This window comes from Syngnathus acus, chromosome 17 (genome assembly GCF_901709675.1).
Source record: "Syngnathus acus chromosome 17, fSynAcu1.2, whole genome shotgun sequence".
NCBI lineage: Eukaryota > Metazoa > Chordata > Actinopteri > Syngnathiformes > Syngnathidae > Syngnathus > Syngnathus acus.
The window spans coordinates 8,795,633-8,817,081 of NC_051102.1; the positions used below are offsets into that span (position 1 = coordinate 8,795,633).

At 45.2% G+C, this 21,449-nt stretch overlaps 1 protein-coding gene across 3 annotated transcripts; it reads left to right on the forward strand.

Moving 5' to 3' along the window:
- The first annotated feature begins 166 nt into the window (after nt 1-166).
- On the forward strand, nt 167-20,809 carry slc22a23 (solute carrier family 22 member 23). Of its 3 annotated transcripts, XR_005100823.1 has the most exons (11): nt 167-1,146; nt 5,578-5,681; nt 5,787-5,941; nt 12,274-12,442; nt 13,343-13,470; nt 14,267-14,369; nt 15,417-15,652; nt 15,989-16,021; nt 16,245-16,368; nt 17,117-19,749; nt 19,868-20,809. XR_005100823.1 is itself a non-coding variant. In XM_037275761.1 (10 exons), exons 1-10 carry the CDS (start codon nt 667-669, stop codon nt 18,291-18,293), a joined length of 2,709 nt encoding a protein of 902 aa, XP_037131656.1. In that variant the 5' UTR covers nt 167-666; the 3' UTR covers nt 18,294-20,809. The 3 variants fall into 3 exon arrangements, 2 of the variants coding, with proteins under 2 accessions (XP_037131656.1, XP_037131657.1); XM_037275761.1 differs by having other exon boundaries at nt 17,117-20,809; XM_037275762.1 differs by lacking the exons at nt 167-1,146; nt 5,578-5,681; nt 5,787-5,941 and adding an exon at nt 11,572-12,163 and having other exon boundaries at nt 17,117-20,809.
- The last annotated feature ends 640 nt before the right edge of the window (nt 20,810-21,449 follow it).

The window sequence follows — 21,449 nt, forward strand, 5'->3', positions numbered from 1 at the left end:
TAGCTGCCAACAGGAAGAGGGACTGAACGAATCATATTCAAATTCATGTTAAATGGGAGTCAGCACCTGTCAGTGGCAAAACAAACCTAAGGAAAATAAACCCCGCCCCCTCCAAAAACACCAACTTCATACTAAATGCGATAAGTGCATTTGTCGTCAGGTTTGAAATATTTAATTCTCATTATTTTGATTCTATGCAGTGACCAAGAATACGCGCCAAGTGTGCCAAGTGTGAATGAGGAGGACGTCCCTAGGTAGGAGCCATGTTAGGTGAGTCCGCCTCTCCACGCATCCTTCTGCTCAGGTGCGTTACTAGCTTCTCACTTCCGGGAGCTCAACTACCTCGGACCACTTGCAGGCACCGACACAATGGACCGGACGGCTGGAGGGAAGGTCGCCGTATAATTGGTGACCTGCAGCGTCGGCGACGCACACTGGCTGCAGACGAAGAAGTGTTTCCCGACAACAGAAGCGAGTCTTCCAGTCCACTTGATGTGGCTCCCCCGCTGGAGGTGAGCGCATTGACGCATTGTGGAGTCGACAGGGTGGGGGGAGAAGGAGGAGGAGGGGGTGGCGGAGGAGGAGGGGGGTGGCGGCGGCGGCGGTGGTGTTCGTAGTGGTGGTGTTGGAGGGGGGGCGCGCACTGCATCTACCGGCGGAAGCGCGATGGCCGACACCGACGACCATCAACCGGAGAACGGCTTCGTGTCCCCCGATAGCACGTCGTCCTCGTCGTCACCACCGGGTCCGCTGACGCGCATCGACGGCGCGGTCTTGCCTTTCCTCGGCGGTTTCGGGAAGTACCAGAAACAGCTGATCCTGCTCACATGGATCCCGGCGCTCTTTATCGGATTCAGCCAGTACTCGGACAATTTCCTACTCGCCCAGCCCAACAACACCTGCATCCAACCTTTGACGAACGCCACCGCTTCCACCACAACCACCAGCAGCGCGACCACGACCGGCAGCACGACTGCAGCCGGCGGCAACGTAACGTGGGCCCGCTCCTGGGCGTCGGGTGGCCCGCAGAACGCGAGCGGGCGGGCTGCTGGCGTCCACAATGACACGGGCGATGACACGCAGTGCATGTGCAACGCATGGACCTTTGAGATGCACACCGGACTTGTCCAGAATGTTGTCACTAAGGTCAGTAGTTTTGTCTTTCTCCCACATATTCATTCATTCATTCATTCATTCATTGTGCACAAGAGGGAAGGAGGGAGGGAGGGGGACAAGGGGGGGATACCCCATGGAGGGTCTTTGCTTGACCACCTGCTTCATTTCCACCATTTGCTGCCCGAGTGTCCCCTAAACCATGATTGCCATCCCCCTCTTTCTTTCTTTATTCTATGGTACCCCCTTTGACAAGGGTCCACATTTGTTGGTGTCACCTTACTGACTGACAGGCCTAGTGGAATTTGCTGGCGATAGCGGCACAACAAAAGGACATAATAGACAGGAGCTGTTTGATTTAGGGCAAAGGTCTTTATTTCGTATGCATGCTCTGGAATAATGCAACTCCTGACCAAACGGCACCCCACCCCCCACCGGCTACCCCATGACTAAACAACATACACGGCATGGCTCATTCTGGGTGCTTTTTTTTTTCTTTCCATGTGGCATCATCGCTGTCGTTTGATCAGATTTGCACAGCGATTAAAAACCTGGCTTATTTGTCTGTAAAACAACCATGATTGGAGAACGTGATCATATCTTCAACACGCGGCTGACAAGGATAATCAATGGAGATGAAAGTGCAATTTGATTAGCTCGCGCCTGCTAGCAGACAAGAGGAACTTATCCAGATTCTCCAAATGAATGCCGGTTGAGTTTTGCGGGCTTATCAGCACACACGCAGTCTGACGTTAAGCCAAGCTTTGAAGCGTCTCTGCACTAATGGTGGTTGGGGCGTCCTGGGTTTGTGTCCGCTATGGTGCCAACAGCCCATCTGCATCTTCAATAATGACTGATTTAAATAAAGCGAGTAAACCGCAGCGACTCAGGCCGAAAGTGAGCAGGAGTTGATTCAATCTTTTGGTCAGAATCATTGATTTATTCATAATGTAGGAATTGTTCTATGGCTTAAACAACGTGCTAAGTTTGTTGTTCTTCTTAACCAATTTCTAAAACCCAAAAGACAAGCATAAAACGATGGTCTTAATTCCCCTTAAAGTCTGCAAACTGCAAAAACAAAAGAATTACACAAAAGTTATATTTCAATGCAAGACATGGTTTGGTTAAAACCAAAAATGCTAATGCTAAAGTCAATATAAAATCCTATTGACATGCTAATGGCAAATTAGCACTGACTTGTGGGCAATGATATTCCTTCAAATAACAAATGTTTACAGACAATCAATGTTTTTGTCTTGCAGTATTAAACTCGGGCTCATCTTCCCATGCTGGTGTCATTTGGGCACATTTTGTATTTGTATTGTCTTTGCATAAACACTGACAATGTCATGTTGATGACACCACATGCTCAAATGGTCTGTAAGAGCCTCAACCATGCATGTCAACCTTGTAACAAGGTCATCATGGGTAGAGATGAACTCAATGGTAGCACCAACCCCAAAAAATACACAATCCCCCCCCCCCCCCCCCCCCCCCTTCCCATTTTGTGCTCCACTTTGTGTATTGTCACATGTTCCCGTCTCCAAGTAGATAAAATGGGATGTGGCACAGCAGCAGGAACTGATGACTCTGCATTTGTGCCTGTGTTTGGACTGCGTAGTCACAATTGGGTTCAGCTATCCGTGTCGCTGTGTAAGTAAGGCAAGTGTCAACACTGGACTAACACACGCACACGCCTGCACCAATGCCCCATGTGACTGGACCCTTATGATCATGTGTGAACAACTCGAGGCCACGCTGTACTCCGCACTGACTTCCTCATCTTCAGCTGGAGGAAAGGACCTTGAAACCTTCCAACAGTGACGTGCTGAAATGACACAATTCAAACCAAATTTCATGATGCTGTGTTTTAAAAACATTGCTAGCTTTAATGCTAAAGTCGCTGTATAATCCCATTGACATGCTAACAGGAAATTAGCATTGACTTCTGGGAGTGATATGAATTTTATTAGTTGAATAACTGCTAAGTTTTGTAATCTAACAATAATCATTTCATTAATCATGATTTCAGTATTCAATTCAAATTCAAAGTGATGGTTATTCTTTCCATAATGGCCCAGCCATTTGGGCTGATACAGCATCATGTACCGTTTACATGGCTGAGAACGTCCCCACCTCACTGGAACTGCAAGTAGCATTTACAAGATTTGGCAAAGGATCCAAAGTGGCTCATGTGGAGACCTGCTCTAAATTGAGTCAAAGCCGTCCTCGGGGTCCATCTTAATTGGACTGAGCCTCGGAAATGAGAATGTATCATTACTCTCGTGTGTAACTGACCCCTCTCGGTTCACACTTGCAGTCTGAAACATTAGAGCGAGACCCAAGAGCGTCGCAGGTCCCGACTACGGTGTGGGGGTGTGTGATAAGGGAGACCGTTACGCAAAAAAAGCAACCCGGGCCTCAGATGTGAAAGATGATACTGTCGGCCGAACACCCGTGAGGAGGCCCTCACTGTACTGTGTCCATTTTCTTCTGTTTGGACAGCTGCTCACCCCCTCATCCCTCCCTCCCCCCCTGCTGATCAGTGTGGGACACTTTGAAAGAGTCTCAGCTGTAAAAAGGAGGTGACCCCGCCCATTCATCCACACCCGGCGGTGTCAATGGGGACAAATGACGCCGGTGTTAGCCGCAGATAAAACGTAGATGAAGACCCTGCGTGTCAGCTTTGTTTCTGATAAATGCAGTGAACATTTGGAGAGGCGGGGTTGGATTATATCATGGACTATGGGTGGGACGCCAAATCAACATTGCTTTGCGGATTTGTCATTGTTACATCATTGCAACATGCAACATTTCAGGGCAGAAAATAAAAAAAGAATTGTACACGCTCATGTTAGCTAGCCATGTTGATGCGCCAATTTTAAATGTCGGAAAGCAAAATGTTGGAAATGGAATAATTATAAATGAATCCCTCGATTAATTGAACATTTGATTTTGCATTAAATTGTGTAAACAAAACCATTTCCACATTTATTGTTTATTAACCAATCATTTGATATTGTTTAGTGATTATACTTCAAATTATTTAAAAATATTGAGGGGAAAAAAAACCCTTCAGTGTTTCTCACTGCAGCAGTACACGTAGACCAAGTGAAGCATGGATTCTTTTCCTTTTTTGACTTGATATTGTCTTTAAGGCCCGCTCTTTACGCCCACCACCACAGTATTTTCCACCCATGGGTAAGGTAAAACTTGGAAGGGTCTGATTATCACTGTTGCTAGGCAGTAACTATGCCGCAGCCTCTCTTGCTCGCTGCATCTTTCTCTGTGTGCTTCTTTCCATCTGATTCATTCTTTTTCATCCATGTATTGCTCCTCTTGTTTAAATCTGCTGTAGTCCACGTTTGACTTACGGGATTCCACGCACATCACAATAAGCGTTCGCTAGCCCCGATCCCTTTTCTTCATTTCTACATTTCTTCACGCAGCAATTAAGCAGCACCAACGCACGTTCTGTGTCTGACATAAGCATTGTTCCGCTGCAGTCACTTAGGAGAAGTCAGCAGACGCTTGGAGGATTTTGACGGATTGTCTCTTTCCCCGCCCCGCTCTGCCGGGCTCTTCACGCTTGGCATTTCTGCCTGCGAATAGGTTTATACACGCGTCTTTCCCAACTCTGTGCACACTGACTTCTATTCATTATCTTCTAATGAGCAACACAATAGCAAAGCAACAGAACGCGGCGATAATGGGCTACGTAGAAGAAGAGCTGCGCATGACGGGACTTAAACTGAGCCTGATTGTTCATTTATATTCTTATAGTAGCACCTCGAAGAATGACATTCCAGAGTGCTGTTGTTTGGATGTTTGATTGACTTTACAGAAAGAGAAACCTGTGTACTACGGGTTTTGCTAGCGCAAGATGCTAGCACCATCTGCAGCATGTAGGTCCCATCAAAGAATTCACAAGCTCGGGACCTAGTTAATAATACATGTGTATTGACAAATGCTTCAGGAGAAAATTGCACTAATGACATGTTGACAAGATGAACTTCCCCCCAATCTGTCTGCTATATATTTTGGCAACACTTTTGTGCTGGTTCAAACGGCCGCAACCAATTTTGTTTCAGTCGACGGAGTGATCTTGTTTTTCTTTTGTTTTCATTCCGTCTCCCAGCTGCGAAGCGATTGCTCAACCGGAACTTGTTTTACGACCCTACTTTATTTTTCCACGGCTGACATCGATACCAAAAGCTTGAATGAGTGGCGTTCCCGGATCATGTGATGATGACTGGCTGGTTCTGTGTAATCCTGGAGCATTCCATTCAAAGCAGGTCACTGCCATAGAGGTCATGGCAGGTTACAGAAAGCCCCCCCCCCCCCACCACCACCACCAAGTCTGTCAAAAATTCAACACGCCAGCTTAAATGTTACAATGAAATGAGACCGATGCTGATTTAACTGAGCCTCCATTTCTAATAGCTGCGTTTATTGTCTTTACAGTGGAGTCTGGTGTGCAACTCGTCATGGAAAGTCCACATTGCAAAATTCTCACTCTTGGTGGGATCCATCTTCGGATACCTGGTGTTCGGAATCCTTGCGGACTGGTAAGGCATCCCAAGAATGTTGCTGTCAAATTGTTATTGTTTTACATCAACCGTGTTTGAAAATCATTTACAGTTCAAATTTCAACTTTGTATCTCATTGTGCAGGTTTGGCCGTCACCCAGTGCTGATCATATCTGTGCTCTTCATGCTGGTGTTCGGCCTCACTGTGGCTTTTTCCGTCAACGTTCCCATGTTCAGCACGCTGAGATTCTTTGAAGGCTTCTGCTTGTCTGGCATCACACTCTCACTCTACGTCCTCAGTAAGTCCAGTGGCGCTACTTCCTCTGAGCTTTTATGAAATGCTCTCACCAGCCGTGCTTTACATTTACTCAAGTACCGTATTTTCCGCACTATAAGGCGCACCGGATTATAAGGCGCACCTTCAATGAATGGCCCATTTCAAAACTTTGTTCATATATAAGATATATACATTTGGCCCGCGGGCCGGATTTTGGACACGCCTGCTGTAGTGGCTCAATATTGGTCCATATATAAGGCGCACCTGATTATAAGGCGCACTGTCAGCTTTTGAGAAAATTGGAGGTTTTTAGGTGCGCCTTATAGTGCGGAAAATACGGTATTAGTCGTTAACGTCTTAATTTGACCATAACTTTAAAGGCAGCTGTTAAAACTATTAACATGTTTTGATTTTTTTTCTTGAAGTCCATATGATGTAATTTACGAAGAGCAAATCAATATTATAGCCCGTGAGTGTGAAGCACACCTGCACATGTTTGCTGAAGCCATTTTTTTTTTTTTTTAATATGAGTTTTTGTCTGTTCCATGCGGGCCCGCCTGTATTTCTGATGTGTTTTTGTGCGACACTTGATATTTACGCTGGAGCCAATCTGTATTGACAAAACTCTGCCAGCGCTCTGAGACTAAGGGACGGTCATTCAATAACACATTAGCAGGAATAATCAATCTTGTCTGACCTCCAGGCGTTCTCTTTTTAAGCATTCGCTTAAAAAGGTACATTGACAGCGTGCCATAAAGGAAAAAGCGTCACGGTCGTCTGAAGTTCAGAGCTTTTTTTTTTTTTTGGGCTGGATTTGTTTGCACTCTCCCAGCATTGGTCTGTGCACAGTGGGGATGTAACGCTAATCCCTTTCCTTCCTTCCTTGATCATCTATCCACGTGCCGTTGAGTCTGACATCAAACAGGAAATGAGCCATTTAGTTTGAGCGGACAAATCGGGCCCATCGGTATGTGGCTGGAATCCATATAGTCGACTTCACAGAAGGACAAAATGAACATGTGAAGATTAGCACGACATCAAAGTTTGCGTCTCCAAAAAGGACCAAACTTTTAACTCCACAAGGTCGGATCTCGACGTAACCCTCAAGCGAGATTGCTATTATGAATCTCATTCCGAAAACCCGAGTGAGATTGCTGAAAGGATTGTAACAAGGCCGCGTAGATTCTAATTATTGCCCGATTTAGCATTACCTTTAAGATAAGCTTTTAAAACCGCATATCATTTTTTGTCTTTGTTATATGTTTAATTTTAGAGTAAATCTAAACTGAGTGTGTCAAGCTTGAATCCTCCTTTTTTTCCAACGTTTCATTTGTGATAATGCAGTGAAGTAGATGATACCACATTATTTACGGTTGGTTAAAATAAAATAAAATTAAAAAAAAACCAGCTGCTGGACAATGTGCACGCCAGACTGGCCTGGCGTGGCGTGCTGAGGCTTTTGAACGGGTTCAAACATGGCTGATACGATGTGACACTTGTGCAGCTACTGACGCTATGTGCCGCGCGGGGACACTGAAAAATAAAGGAAAAAGAATGAAAAGGGAAAAGAAGGGAAGCGGACATGCTGCCTGTTTGAATATTTGACGGAGCTGGCAAGCATCCTCACCTGTGATTTTGCATCCGTTCAAATGAAAAGTCGTATTGCGTAATTTTACAGCAGTGATTCTGTTAGATACGAGAAAGCGCTCATGGGCCTGTGCGTGATAAAGCCTTCATTAATTAAGCAAAAGACACTTGTTTATAATGTTTACTCGCTGTGAGCAGTCTGTGTACGCGCTGGGCTGCCAGAAGCGATATTTCTTCTCGCTTGTTTGACGCGTCCGAATGGGCATGTCACGCGTACTCGTGTGAGTGCATGAGAGAGGAAGAAGAGCGAGGACAATGCCGCGTGAATGTGTCATGACGTTTTTTTTTTTTAAAAGCATTTCTGCTGCTGTCAAGTTCTGTCTGCTCAAGTAATAAGATTGCTAAATTGTGAGTCATTCTATGTAGTGGGCAAAAAAAAAAAAAGCTGCCCATGTTCCGTTTGGTTATTTGCACTCTGTCAGGTTAGTCAGGCAATGTGGGGACATCCCCGTTCCTGCCTTTTGATGCACAAAATTCATGCAAAACGGTGATGAGGCTCCGTGGTTGTTTGTCCACACAAGGAGCTTCCTTTGTGTTTGCTGGATGAGCGCAGACGGGTGTCATGAGATGTTCTCATATTAGCGTGGAGAATTAAGCTGCAACACCTGTTCAAACATGTTCACATTGAGCGTGTGTGTGTTTACAGCACTACTTGACACCAAATGTTTTTAGATTTCAATTTTCAGTTGAAGCTAGAGCAGCTGTACTGCTGCTGTGCTTTTTTTTATGATTGAAATGAATACGTTATGCTGTGTTTAAAATCAAGTAAAAAAAAAAAAAAAAATGGATACCAACTTAATTGTTAGATTACTGTACATGATTTTTTTCCATTGTATTAGATGTAGCATTTTGCTTGGTTAGCTCATTGTAAGGTTTTGTTATATTGTTAGACTCGTTCTTGGGGTATTTTTCTCTCAGAACTATTATTTTATTTTTCAATTCTCTGTGATAATTTGCCACGTCCTTGACCGCGCCGCTCCTAAACAATCTGGCCCCATTCGGCATCTTGATAAATGGGTAAAGGTGCATATTTCTCCCTATCAAGGAGGGTTAAAGTTCCCTTCCGTGCATGCTCAGCAAAGCCTCTTCTGCTATGACTCCACTTCACCTTCTGTCTGTCTGTCATTTGAAACAAAAAAACACTTCCCTGTTTGTGTCACGTCACCTCAAGTTATCCCACAAATTCTTCAGTGAAGTCTTGTGATTGACCAAATCAGCGTGGGCAGTCATTGTTTGGCTTTTGTAAAAATCAAAGGAATTCAAGTCTGCGTTGATATTGTGAACATTTTCCAAGATTTATTTATTTTTAAAAGATTTTTTTGGGCTTGCTGTTATCTATTGGTGCCTTCCACAGAGCCGATGGCTTGTTTTTGTGCTGACTGTGTGTGTGTGTGTGTGTGTGTGTGTGTGTGTGTGTGTGTGTGTGTGTGTGTGTGTGTGTGTGTGTGTGTGTGTGTGTGTGTGTGTGTGTGTGTGTGTGTGTGTGTGTGTGTGTGTGTGTGTGTGTGTGTGTGTGTGTGTGTGTGTGTGGTGTGTGTGTGTGTGTGTGTGTGTGTGTGTGTGTGTGTGTGTGTGTGTGTGTGTGTGTGTATGTGTGTGTGTGTATGTATGGGAGTACAAGGGTTAAGGTCAGAACAGACAAATACACAAAAGGAAACACTCACCCAAGCCTAGAGTTTTACTCCACTTTTTTTAATGGCTAACACTTTTAAGCAGATGAATTGAAAAGGTGGTGACCTGCGGCTTTTTGGCAGCACAGCTCACGTCCACGATCAATAGCGATGACCTTATTAATCGTCAATAGCTCCCTTTCATTGCTCCTCGGTATCGACGGTGCCCGTGGTTTTTTGTTTTTTTCTGCCAAGTCTAAACGAGACACTATTTTTGAATAAGCGACATTTGTGGAAAAGCCCTTCAAAGAGTTAGTGGCAGGAATAAGTCACATTTCGATGATTTATGATGAATGTCAATGAGATGCTATTAACAGGCTTTGCCAAGGTGGGAAACTGTTAAAGTGTCACCATCTTTAAATCATCCCTAACTATCCAAGCCTAGTAATACAACCATGTCGTAAAAGTGTAAAATACATAAATTATATCTTAAAGGAGCTACATGATGTTTTGGACATGTTTTCCATTCCGACAGATTATCAAGCACAGGTCTATTTTTTTTTTTTTTTTTTTTTTTTTTAATCCCAAATTTACCAAGAGTCAATCTATTCGACTTCAATGGGTAAAAGTACCCACACAGCTGAAAGCAAATAATGGTGCAAAATGTCTTGATAAGATGAAGAATTAAGATTTAGGGAGAACTGAATGTTCTTAATGCAATTGAAATGATCGGTGTCTTAAAGTGGTTTCGGCTTCGGCGCTAAAGCTGGCCTCCTCCTCCTCCTCGCACTGACAAAGCACTTTTCCTCACTCCTCCATCTGTAGGACGTCCAGTCCGGCCGGCAGCAAGCCCGGCTGGCTGCAGATCAGTGCTGACAATGCTGCACTGGCCTGTCACTCAGCGCCAGCCAAAACTAATCAGCAGCTTTGCACATGGCTGAGCTCGCTTTGGTCCATTTCCGTAAAGGACTTCAGCTTACCAGAGACGAGTCTGTCTTGAATTTTGACAATGTTTTATTGGCTTGCAAAAGTAATCAAATGTCACTAAGGTTACACATTATTCTTTATGTGAAATACCACAATTTGATTGCAATCACTTCAGGACAATCTGTGCGTGTTGTTGCGTTCCACCTAACGATTAATTTTTAGAGAACAAATATTGGTTTTGCGATCAAACAAAAAAGAAGTCGGAAGGATTCAACAAGCTGCGGCTCGCTACTATTCGTCATATTGCCCAACCCTTGAAACCTGCTGAGTGCACATGCTATTTTTTTTTTTTTTTTGCAGTTCAAGTGAAGGCAAGACACAGGAGGACAACTGTTTTTCTGTTTTCTCTCTTTTTTTTTTTTTTTTTTTATCTCTGAGGCCCCACAAAAAGACCCGTGGCCCAAGATAAGGACACATTTGCGCAAACACCAGAAAGTACTGAACGGTCCCGACAAGCTGCAGAAGGACGTCATGTGAGCGACCAGTTGAGCGTTACGGTGGCTACAGGAAGTGAGCGCTTGTGTGTTAAAACAATAAAGCTGAGCCGCGCTAAACGTCTACCGTGGCTCGTATGCGGTTCATTTTCTGTTTCGGCCGGTCAGCAAAGCAGTCAAAGCTTCTTTGGGGATTACTGTTGCTAATTGGCTCCCGGGTCGTGTTGATTACATCATAATTGGACGGGAAAGTACAGTAAGGCACAACCTGGAAAGTTGAAGACTTAGATGTTAATAACGGCAGGTTTTTTACTGCAAGTTCCTAAAACAAATTTCTTTAATGGAACCTTTCCGCCCAAGATGGAAGCAATTAGATTGAGACATTTTCATCAATTTCTTTAATGCAACGTAACTGGTTGTATTATTGATTGGTTTGAACTTGGTGCCAACACTTTTGACTTTGTGGAATTGGCGAGCAAGAGATTTATGTCAGTTGGCCACTAGCTCAAGATCCGCATTGTGCGAATGCTGATCCAGTGAGTCGGGGTTGGGGGTGGGGTGGAAATAGATTAGGGTCAATGTGATGTGGAAAGGAGCTCAAGGCTGCTTTTGTTTTCATTTTTCTCTAATTTGTCTTTTTAAGCCTTGGTCAGCATCGTACGCCAACGTGACGCGTCTGTATTCTCGCTTTCGCGCTTTCTCAGACTGCCCGGTAATGACTGACTGGCCCGTTTCTCCAACAATGCCGCCCACCCCCAAAAGGAGGAATTCTAATCCCTTGCACTCCGCGAGCAGTGAACCGTCTCGCAATAAGTTGAGTCGGGTCAGACTCGCCGGGTCGTGCACCCGTTGCCCCGCTCTCCACTCATCGGCCCCGTCGTGCTAGCCGTGACGCTGTCCGCCGACAGAGAACGTAATTCATGGCCTGTCCAGAGGGAGGGAGGGAGGGGGAGGGGGGCACTTCTAAATTGAAATTCCAGTCTTTTTCTGCTGGAATGGAGCGGGACGCCTAGCTCCCGACGCCCACCCTATTATGATGGCCTCTGTCACCTTGAAAACTCCATTTGAGCGAGCGTTCACATTCTGGCTGAGCAGAGAATTTAAAAAGATGGATGGATGGACAATGTGAGAATAGCGCCAATGCGGTGCTGTTCACCCTCCGGGCTGTGTTGTGAAGCCTTCCCACTGTGGCGCCCACTAAAGGACTCCACTGTCTGTGATGGCTCTCAGCCCGTGTGGTGTGAATGCTAATGCCGGAATGAATCGCTGCCATTCTAATAGCGGACAAATGAGCACAAGGATGCTTTTTTTTTTTCTTCTCTTCTTCTTCCCTCGCCCTCTCACAACAGCACACTCTTGTTCAATCTCACAATAACAGCAGCTGTCGATTTAGAGTGTTGACGCCCTATTGTTGACTTCAAAGCTGCGGTCGTCATTTGTTATCCTCAAAGTTGTAGGTTCGGTTTCGTATCGGGATGCAGGCGTTTCCTTCAAGTCATGCTAACAACACGGTAGAACACATAGCACGCCCCATCAATGAATCATCACCTCACTTCAGTGCTAGAGGTGTTTTGCTAAGAATGACCTCATCATTCAAATTCATGTCACCACCTGCAAGTCTGCGATGATGGACAGTCTCGCATATTCACGCCGTTTTGTTTTGTTTCCCCCACCAGGGATCGAGCTGTGCCTGCCGGGTTGGCGCTTCTCCATGACCATGGTGGCCAGTTTTGTGATGCTGGGCGGCCAGCTGCTGATGCCGGGTGTGGCCTACCTGTGCCGTGACTGGCAGGTACTCCAGGCCGTCATCATCTGCCCCCTGCTGCTTATGCTGTCCTACATCTGGTGAGTCCTGGTGGGCCAGGTACAATTTTTTGCTAAAGCGGGTGAGCCCAGGACCCATGTACAGCATATTCCATGTGCTTTATCGATGATAAAAGTGAGACATTTTTCGACAGGTGATTCAAGGCGACACGTATTTGTTAGCTTTTTCTAGTGACCTTGCCCGAGACTGGAGCCCGCCATCCAGAAACGCACTCCGTCGTGGATCGTACACTGCTGATGTCGACAAACTCGCAGGGAATTAGATTTTATTGCCGTCTGTATGCCGAAATGTGGCGTCCCTCCAAGGCCGACCTGCGCAAGCTAAAATGGTTCCGCTCAGCAGCTCTGGAAAGAGTTAACCCGATCAAATAGCAGTAATGGAGATATAATAGACACGAGCGGGCTCGGCTGATTGACGGGCCTTTCCAATTCAGTGGAAGGATGATGGAGTGCAGGCGTCAGACAAAATATTGGCGCGCTAGCCACGTCATGCAAATTAATTCCTCCCTCCCTCAAATAGATGGAACAAAATAGGAACCAATTGCAATCATTTCAATTTATATACACAATTATTTTTGTACATCTCTCTCATAAATTGTTTGTAGAAGTAAAGCTTTCCTCCCCAGTAGATACATTTACATATTCGCATTTTACAGGTTTTATTCAAGACACACGTAGATAATTAAGATACCTACAAAACTTGGTGTGGATGGGACAGAAGATGCTAAACGTTCAATCGATCATCCTAGCAACGATTTCCTCCAGCATTTTCATTTTCAGCCCAACGTGGCAGCACAGATAAGAAAAATGAGGTTTAACAGTGCGGCATATCCCGCTTGAAAATGAAAATGAGCTTTCATTCCAGTCGGCCTCATTTGTCGCGACTGCTAAGCGAGAACTTCCCTCTCGTCTACTTGTCAGGATCTTCCCTGAGTCACTGCGTTGGCTGCTGGCCACGCAGCAGTACTGCCGCTCCAAGTGGATCATGGGACATATCGCTAAGAAGAACTGCGTCAATATGCAGCAGGATCCCGACAACATCCTCCCAGGTAACCAAAAAAAAATGCTTTGTCACTCGGCGGCACAGATTTATAGACTCCTTCTCACTTCCTTGAACACTGCGTTTCATTGTAGCCTTTTATAAAAAAAAAAAAAAAAAGCTCAGATGCATGCGGAACAATCAATTGAAGAGGGAACTCAATGCCCTGCCGTGCTGATCTCAGGCCTTGAGCGTCTTGCTTGGAACTTTGCGGATCAATGCAAGAGCTGATCGGGCCGGCGATAACCTCGCAGGCACGGAATGCGAAATGCCGTCACATGGCCGACCGACTTCACGTGGAAACACCCGAGCGCGAAGTGTGAGGCTTGTTTAGGAGCTTCTTGGAAACTGTTGGGTGAAATGTCACACCTGGCTCTCTCACTCATGCTCATTTTGTCGAGTTTGGTGGCGAGATACTGTTGGTGGGAGCGGTGATGGCAACTTCTTTAGCAGGAGCTAAAAATGCAACTCTTAGAAACCTTATTTATATAATTTTTTTTAATTTACCAATTGTTTTGGCTGTGTTGTGAATCTAGGTCAAATGTGTCAGTGGAAGCTCATTTAAAACCAAGTCTTATATATATATATATATATATATATTTTTTTTTTAATATACCGTAATTCTCGGACTATAAGCCGCTATATATAAGCCGCACCAGATAAAATTTGTGATTCAGGGTTCAAAATTTGAGAAAAAAGTAGCGGCATATAGTCTGAAATTTACGGTATTAGCTAAAGCTTAAATGTTCATTTGTGTATGTCGCTTCCATTGGACTCCTCTGTGAGTTGAACTTTTGTGTTCCCAGAATTACAGAGAGCGCTTCAACGCAAGCCCAAAAAGACCTGCATCGTGAAAATGGCCCGAACGAGGAACCTGTGGAAGAATATTGTTGTGCTCTGCGTCAATTCGTAAGTGTTTTGTGACAGGTGTTCTGTAGCTGTATCCGATTTTTTTTTCTTCTTCAACATCCATGAACATTTCAACACATCCAATATTGCTGTGTTTACATTCAAGACACGCAATCATTAAGCGGAAGCAAGCAATAATAGCAGTACATAAATAATGCAAATATTTAACGTTACATCACGTTAGTTGCTGTTGTCTCTTCCTCGCCGTCGATGCAAACGAGGGGAAAGCAGCGCCAGAGCGTTGGAAATTATTTTATTTGTTTTATGATGGACACGCCACTAATGTGTCAAATGTGTCACCAATCTTTTTAACCCAGCCAAGCTTGCGTCGATGGGACAACTCCAAATCCATCCTCGGATTCAAATGTTCACTTGCTAACTTAATACATATTGATCAATCGGTCCTCAATTCTTTCCCCGCTAAGCTATTTTCTTCTTCAACAAGAGTGCCTCCTTTTCCATTTTTATCCTGCTCTCTCCTTTTCCCTCCATCCCTGACCGGCTCTTTAGCACGTACAGACACTCACCACAGCATATCGCGTCGCTGACTCCTCAAGTCGGCGTAAATTTTACATGAGCGGCCGTCCTTATAAAACGTTACGCACACACACACAGGAAGGGAGTGCGGCCTCTGCTTTTTTTGTGTATCCTGGTGCCGAGGGTGCGCGTGCGCGCTTGTGTGTCAACATGTGCGTGTTGACAAAGTGCATTGTAGATTACACAACAGCACAGCGGACTTTGAAATGTTGTTTTATTGGATTGGGTTGACTTATCAGTCGCTACTTTACGATGATATTCATTTGAAACAGTAGATTGTATGGACTAAAAGACGAATTGCAAAATTAGAAGTCAAAATTCAGAATTGATGCAAAAAAAAAAAAAAAAAAGAAGTTTATTCGCATCTCTGATTAAAAAAATTGTAATAATAAAAAAAAGGATAAATACAATAGAAAATGAAGCTTGATTTTTGGACAACATTCAAATGTCGCAATTCTACTACATTATTTGTTTAAATCAATGACATTGTCTGTATTTGCTTGCCTCTAGGCTAACAGGCTACGGGATCCACCACTGCTTCGCCCGCAGCATGATGGACCCGGAGGCCCAGGAGACCACCATGTTCCACGACTTCTACGCTGACTATTACACCATGGCGGGCATCGCGGTGGCATCCTGCCTGGCGCTGTGCCCGGCGGTGGGACTGATGGGCCGGCGCGGCGGCCTCCTCACGTTCATGATCATCACCGCGTTGGCGTCCTTGCTGCAGCTAGGCCTGCCCAACTGTGAGTTCTGTGATACAAAGGACAACTCTCCTGTGTTCAACCGGGCGGATCGTGTTCAAATGTGATTATGCAGGCGTACCTAATGAAATGTCCAGTGCTTGCACAGCGAGGCGTGTCCCGCGCTCATGTCAGCTACTCATAATGGAGCGTTTGGACACCAGCGCAAACGGCTCTTGTGGTCAATGTGTACCAGCAGGACACAAGTCCGTTTACTCAGTTGCATTTGACTTAATGTTCAACTGGTGTCGACACATCACACTTTTTTTTGTGTTGTGATGAGCTTTTGTGTTTGATCGCTCACGACTGACACACCCTTTCTCCTGATTTCTCTTTCAGTGCTGGGAAAGTACAGCACCCATCTCAACATAGGTAAGCCTGTTTTGGTGCTTTTGGTTATGAACTGGATTCATTGCAAGTCAAAGAAGAGGCCCAAATCCATGTGTGCAGCTAGAGCGCCCCTAGAGGCTGGATGTGCTACCACACTCTAACAATACCACAATGCTGGATTGCCATGTATTTTCGTTGTAATGATGCATTTAAAAATGATGAATTGAAACCAAATGGTAATACACATGCTCGTTTTTGCGTGTAGATAGCTCAAGCACACTGAAGAAGAACTTCTCCATCGCCTTCTCAATCATCGGGATGTTCTCCTCCCACGCCGTCAGCAACCTGAGCATCTTCTTCTGTGCCGAGATCACCCCCACCGTCATCAGGTAAAACCCATGACAACATTTTTTTTTCATTGAATTGCTTTATATGTAAGGCTTAGAATTGTTTTCATACAATTTTTACTGTAGTCATGCCTTTGCTACCGCATGAGCGTAGGTTAACCACATTTCCACTTCGATTCAAATGTAGGGTGGAAACTGAGGAGAAATAATTGAGTATGTGCCAGAGACTTTTTTTTGTCACCTTCACTGTCACATGTAGGCGGCAGCAGGCAAATCCCCTCTGAGCACTGCATGAGGGTTACTGTAAGCTTATGTAAGATCGGCTGCAGTTTGCAAAATACATCAAGGGCGCCACCTGCTGGATGGCAAGTAGTGCCGCCTGGCAAATAAAGTGGCGCTGCAGCACATTCTGCTGTCTAAAATAGGTTCTCCTAAGATTTCACAGTGACGGAAGTGATATGATCGCCTGCTGAATTTGTAAAATACAAAAGAAATGAACAAACAGTCTCTATCGTGTATTCAAAAAAAAAAAATAAAATTTCGTGACTTATGTGAGAAGAACCTCTCTGGGAAAATCGAAGCTTCACTGCCCTCTTCCGGTTGAAGGCTGTAGACTAACCGGGCCAATCTGTGACCTTAACGCATTTCTTTTGAGCCACTCCTTTGTTGCCATGGCAACATGCAAATGTACCTTGGTGCATTGTCATGCTGGAAGACTATTATCAGGGTTCTTAATGAGGTTTTCATTCAAGATTTTACAGTTTTTGACGGTGTTCATTGTTCCATGTAGGGGCGGCGGCCTGGGGCTGGTGCTGGCGAGCGCCGGCTTCGGCATGCTGACGGCGCCCATCATGGAGCTGCACAACCAGAAGGGCTACTTCCTGCACCACATCATCTTCGCCTGCTGCACGCTCATCTGCATCATCTGCATCCTGCTCCTGCCCGAGACGCGCTACCACCCGCTGCCCGAGACGCTGGCCGACGGCGAGAGCTACACGCGCCAGCCCCTGCTGCCGCCGCGCAAGCCCGGCGAGCAACGCCTCCTGCTGGTGCCCTCCCAGAGCGCCCGAGATTACACGCGCGTGCACGACACGCCGCTGCACGAGGCGGCCGCCGCCGGCGTCTCCATCATGGACTCTGCCGCCTCGTCCGCTGCCGATTTGAACGCCCCCGACGAGGACGATGGTGCCCGCACGGGACCGACGAAAGACGACACCATCCACGCCAGCAAAGAGCACCTCCTGTCTTCCACGCCTGAGCCCTCGCACCCCCTGCTGTCGGATGAGGATAAGCCTTCAGAGGTTGTCCTTGCTTCTATCGAGCCGCCGACTCGCGCCGTTGTCCTCCAAACGGACGACGCTCTGCATCCGTCCCCTACGCTGGAATCTCTTCCAGACCCGGCCTCCGAGGAGCCCCCGCCGGAATCCCCCGACCAGCTGGACGAGGACCCTCCACCCATGGAATCGGGTCCACCGTCGCCAGAGGACACCGTACCCGTCCCCCCTTCCCCGTCACCCCCTCCCCCGGACATTGCGTCCCCGTCACCCCCTTCCCCGGACATCGCGTCCCATTGCTCAGACATCCACTTAGAAGTAGAGGATGAATCAATGCCACCGTCCCCTCCGCCTGACCCCCCTTGTGGCGACGATCTTTCTCCCCCACCTTCCCCCGTTCCAGACTCCGTTTTACCCTTGTCTGGCCACACGTCGCCTTCCCGATTTCCTTCCCTGCCTCTTCTGCCCGGCGCTCCCCCCATTACAGAACCGGCCGCCGCTGCCGCTGAGGCGACCACATCGACTGAACATCCTTTACGGGATTCCCCAGACTCAGACTCAGATCACAGCACTTCAGGAGCATCTCCCCCCTCTCTAATGGTCTGTACAGTTTCCTCCCCAATCGACTCTGGCGTGCTGTCAATCAGCGCCAGCACAGAAAGCAACGCCCTCAACGGCGTGGCATCGTCGTGATGATGATGCGGCAAACAAATCCCCTTGTGCTTAAAAAAAAAAAAAAAAAAAAAAAAAAAAAAAAAAGCCGTGCCAGCCTGGAGTTGGCTGGTCTTTAAAGACGATCCCTTTCCTTTTCCTGCACAAGAGACCGTTTCATGATGGCATTGTTTCCCTTTTTTTTTTTTATGTCACAGGAAAAAAGAAAAAAAAAATCACCAGCCTATAAACTCCATTGATGGACAAATTAAAAAAAAAAAAAATCTCAAGCGTCAATCAGAAGCAAGCGTCAGAACGTGAGGACAAATGCTGCTGAGTAGTCCAAGTGAATAAGTGTTTGTGCTTAGCACATTTAGTAGGCCACGTTCTCAAAAATACTTTCCCCACCTTTATCGAGCCCATGCAGAAGACAAAAATACAACACTGCCCTCCATAATTATTGGAGCCCCTGTTTAACATGTGTTCTTTAGCTTTAAATAAATTCTGTTTTTTTTAACAATACAAGACTAACATTTAAAACAAGAGTAAAATCCAACTTTGAACTCAAGTGCATTTATTCAGTGGGACAAAAACATTACCACCTTAAAAAATAATTCTGTGTGCCACAATTATTAGAAAATGTATGTTGTAAATGACTAATAATTGAATTGTCTGCCGCTCCTTGTCAAATTGCCCATGACAGAAAGCTAAACAATAATTTTGGTAACTATTCAAGCTGCTAATTTGGGCCATCATAAACTGCTCGGATAGATTATTATTATTATTGTAATGCACTATGAGGAAGAATAAGACTTGTTTTGGGGTCAGTCCCCAAGTAAACAATCACAGGCAACGGCAAACCAGAAAACCAAAATGAAAATGTTCAAATGGTGCCAAAAATGAGTATTGCATGTTTTGGGGGCTTCTTTTTGTGCAGCCCCCTGCCATAGACTGAATGCGGACGGAGTGAATTGGATCAATGGAGGCAATGAGAAGAAGCTGCATACAAAAGTGTCTTTTTTTTTTTTCTTTTCAAAGCAAAATGTTGTAATCTTGTAGTGATTTTGTCAGCGAGTGCATAATTGTGTGTGTGTGTGAGTGTAAACCAAATGGAAAACTATGATTGACCTGATAAATGTACAAAGCTTCATCTTGCAATATTGCTGACATGACACACAATAGTCATCAGGCAAAAAGCAATTTTATTTTTGAAACATCCACGCACAACTCAACTGCTTTCTAAGACTTGACTCTTCCGTCTATACTTGATTGTCTCGTTTACAACAGTGCTCATAAAGCAAACCAAGCATCATTACTGTAAAAACTCCAAAGCCAGACAAAGATTTTTTTGGGTTGTTTTGTTTTAAGATAATGACTCAAGGTTGCCGCCCTCATTCTATTGCGTGGAATTTGCCCTGGGAGGAATAGAAAGCGGCGCTCTCCGGAGACAATCTTGTGGTGCGTTCATGAAAACACGAAGAAAAAAAAACCCCACCAGGTACTTTCCAACAACGTTCTTCCTCCAAATGCACTGACAACAAGATTGTGCTTGTTTTTTTGTTTTTCTTTCCTTCCTCCCTCTCATGCTTCCTTCCTGCGCGAATGATGTAACGCAGCCTGAATCAAAATATGAGCGTGCTTTTTGCTGTTGTCGCTTTTCAAGGTGGCAATCCTCGATGGACGATCAAGTTGTGAAATTTTCATGCCAGTTGTCTGATGCTGCTACACACCTGAAAGCACAAATTCCCTGCAATCATGTGACATCACATTGATGGAATGGTAGAGGCACACTGAGAAGGAAGCAACAAAAATGTAGGCCAATTGTTTGACCTGCTAAAAAGTCAAACGTGACAATAAAGGTATGAGAAAGAAAAGAATAGAAAATGGATTGTTATGAGAAAATACTCATTGTACAGGAAAAAAAGGTGGCTTTTTTTTTTTTTGCTTTGCCAGAATTTTGGTTGTCTTTTGTTTTCCTTTCATTAATATGAAATAACCCCTACAAATATCTGTATGAGTTCAATTAATTTGAATTGTAATCAAAATTCACTTTATTTTCATGGTTCTGTTCTGCAGTTTCCATTCGTATGTGGCCCGAATAATAGAAAAAAGGGAAAAAGGAGCTTTCTTTGCGCAATTACTAATGCAGACTTCCTTCCATTTAGTGTGTGTGCGTCAGCAGCCATTTTAAAATAACAAATGACACGCTTGTGTCAAATCTCATCAAGCTTTTGCACGGTGCCGACTGAAGCGTCCGCAATATGACAATTTAGCACCGGCGGAAGCATTTGAGCGGACATCCGATCCAGTTAGATCATGTGGAGGACAAGTAGAACAGTGAATGTAAAAATGAAGGATGAAGGCAAAACGTGTGAAAGGTGATCAAGTGTTCAGGTTCGGCCTCCTTCCTCAAAGAAAGAGTTGAATGAATGTAAAAAAATAAACAAATAAATGGATTGTACTGTTTGATTTCTGAATGTTTGGTTAGACTTTGAGAATTCTTACATGCACTTGTATATAAGCCATACCTGTTGTCAGAATAAACCACTATTTATTGATCGGCTGTCCACTTTGTGTGTCCCTGAGGGAAAATGTGTTGCGCAGTAAGAATGACTCTGACTGTGTGACTCTTTGTAACCCAATCCTGCTACAAACTCTAAATCCTGTTTGGACAATTTCCTTGCAGGGGACACAATGAGGTTGCTAGGCAACGGGCCGCCGTGCAGGAAGAATGCCCCCACTGTTAACATGCTTTCCTCCTGACTGCAGCTTTATGTATATTGCAGCAGTGCTATCAATTGTCTTACAACTACACACACACACATGATAAAGACACCCCTCCCACCCACACACACACCCCTCCCACCCCCAAAATGCAACAACAGGATTTCGATGGCTTGCCAAAGGCAACCTCTGCTCGGCTCGTAGAGGACAAAGGGCAGCTTAATGAATAGCTCGCCGGGACAGTAAAAAAGTAACAGCAATGTGCATGAGTGGGAAGAAAGAACATAGAGTGAACATGCTTTGAAGGCCGACGTTCAATCCCCAGCCAAACAGGATGTGAGACAAAAGGAGAACTTCGATTTAGGCCGCCTTTTTAAGCCCGACCCGGGGCTTTCATATCAGTCACTTCTTGTTATTAAAAATGTTATAAGGGCAGCGAGGTGACGTGCTGTCGTGGTTTGCAGGCCCGAGGTC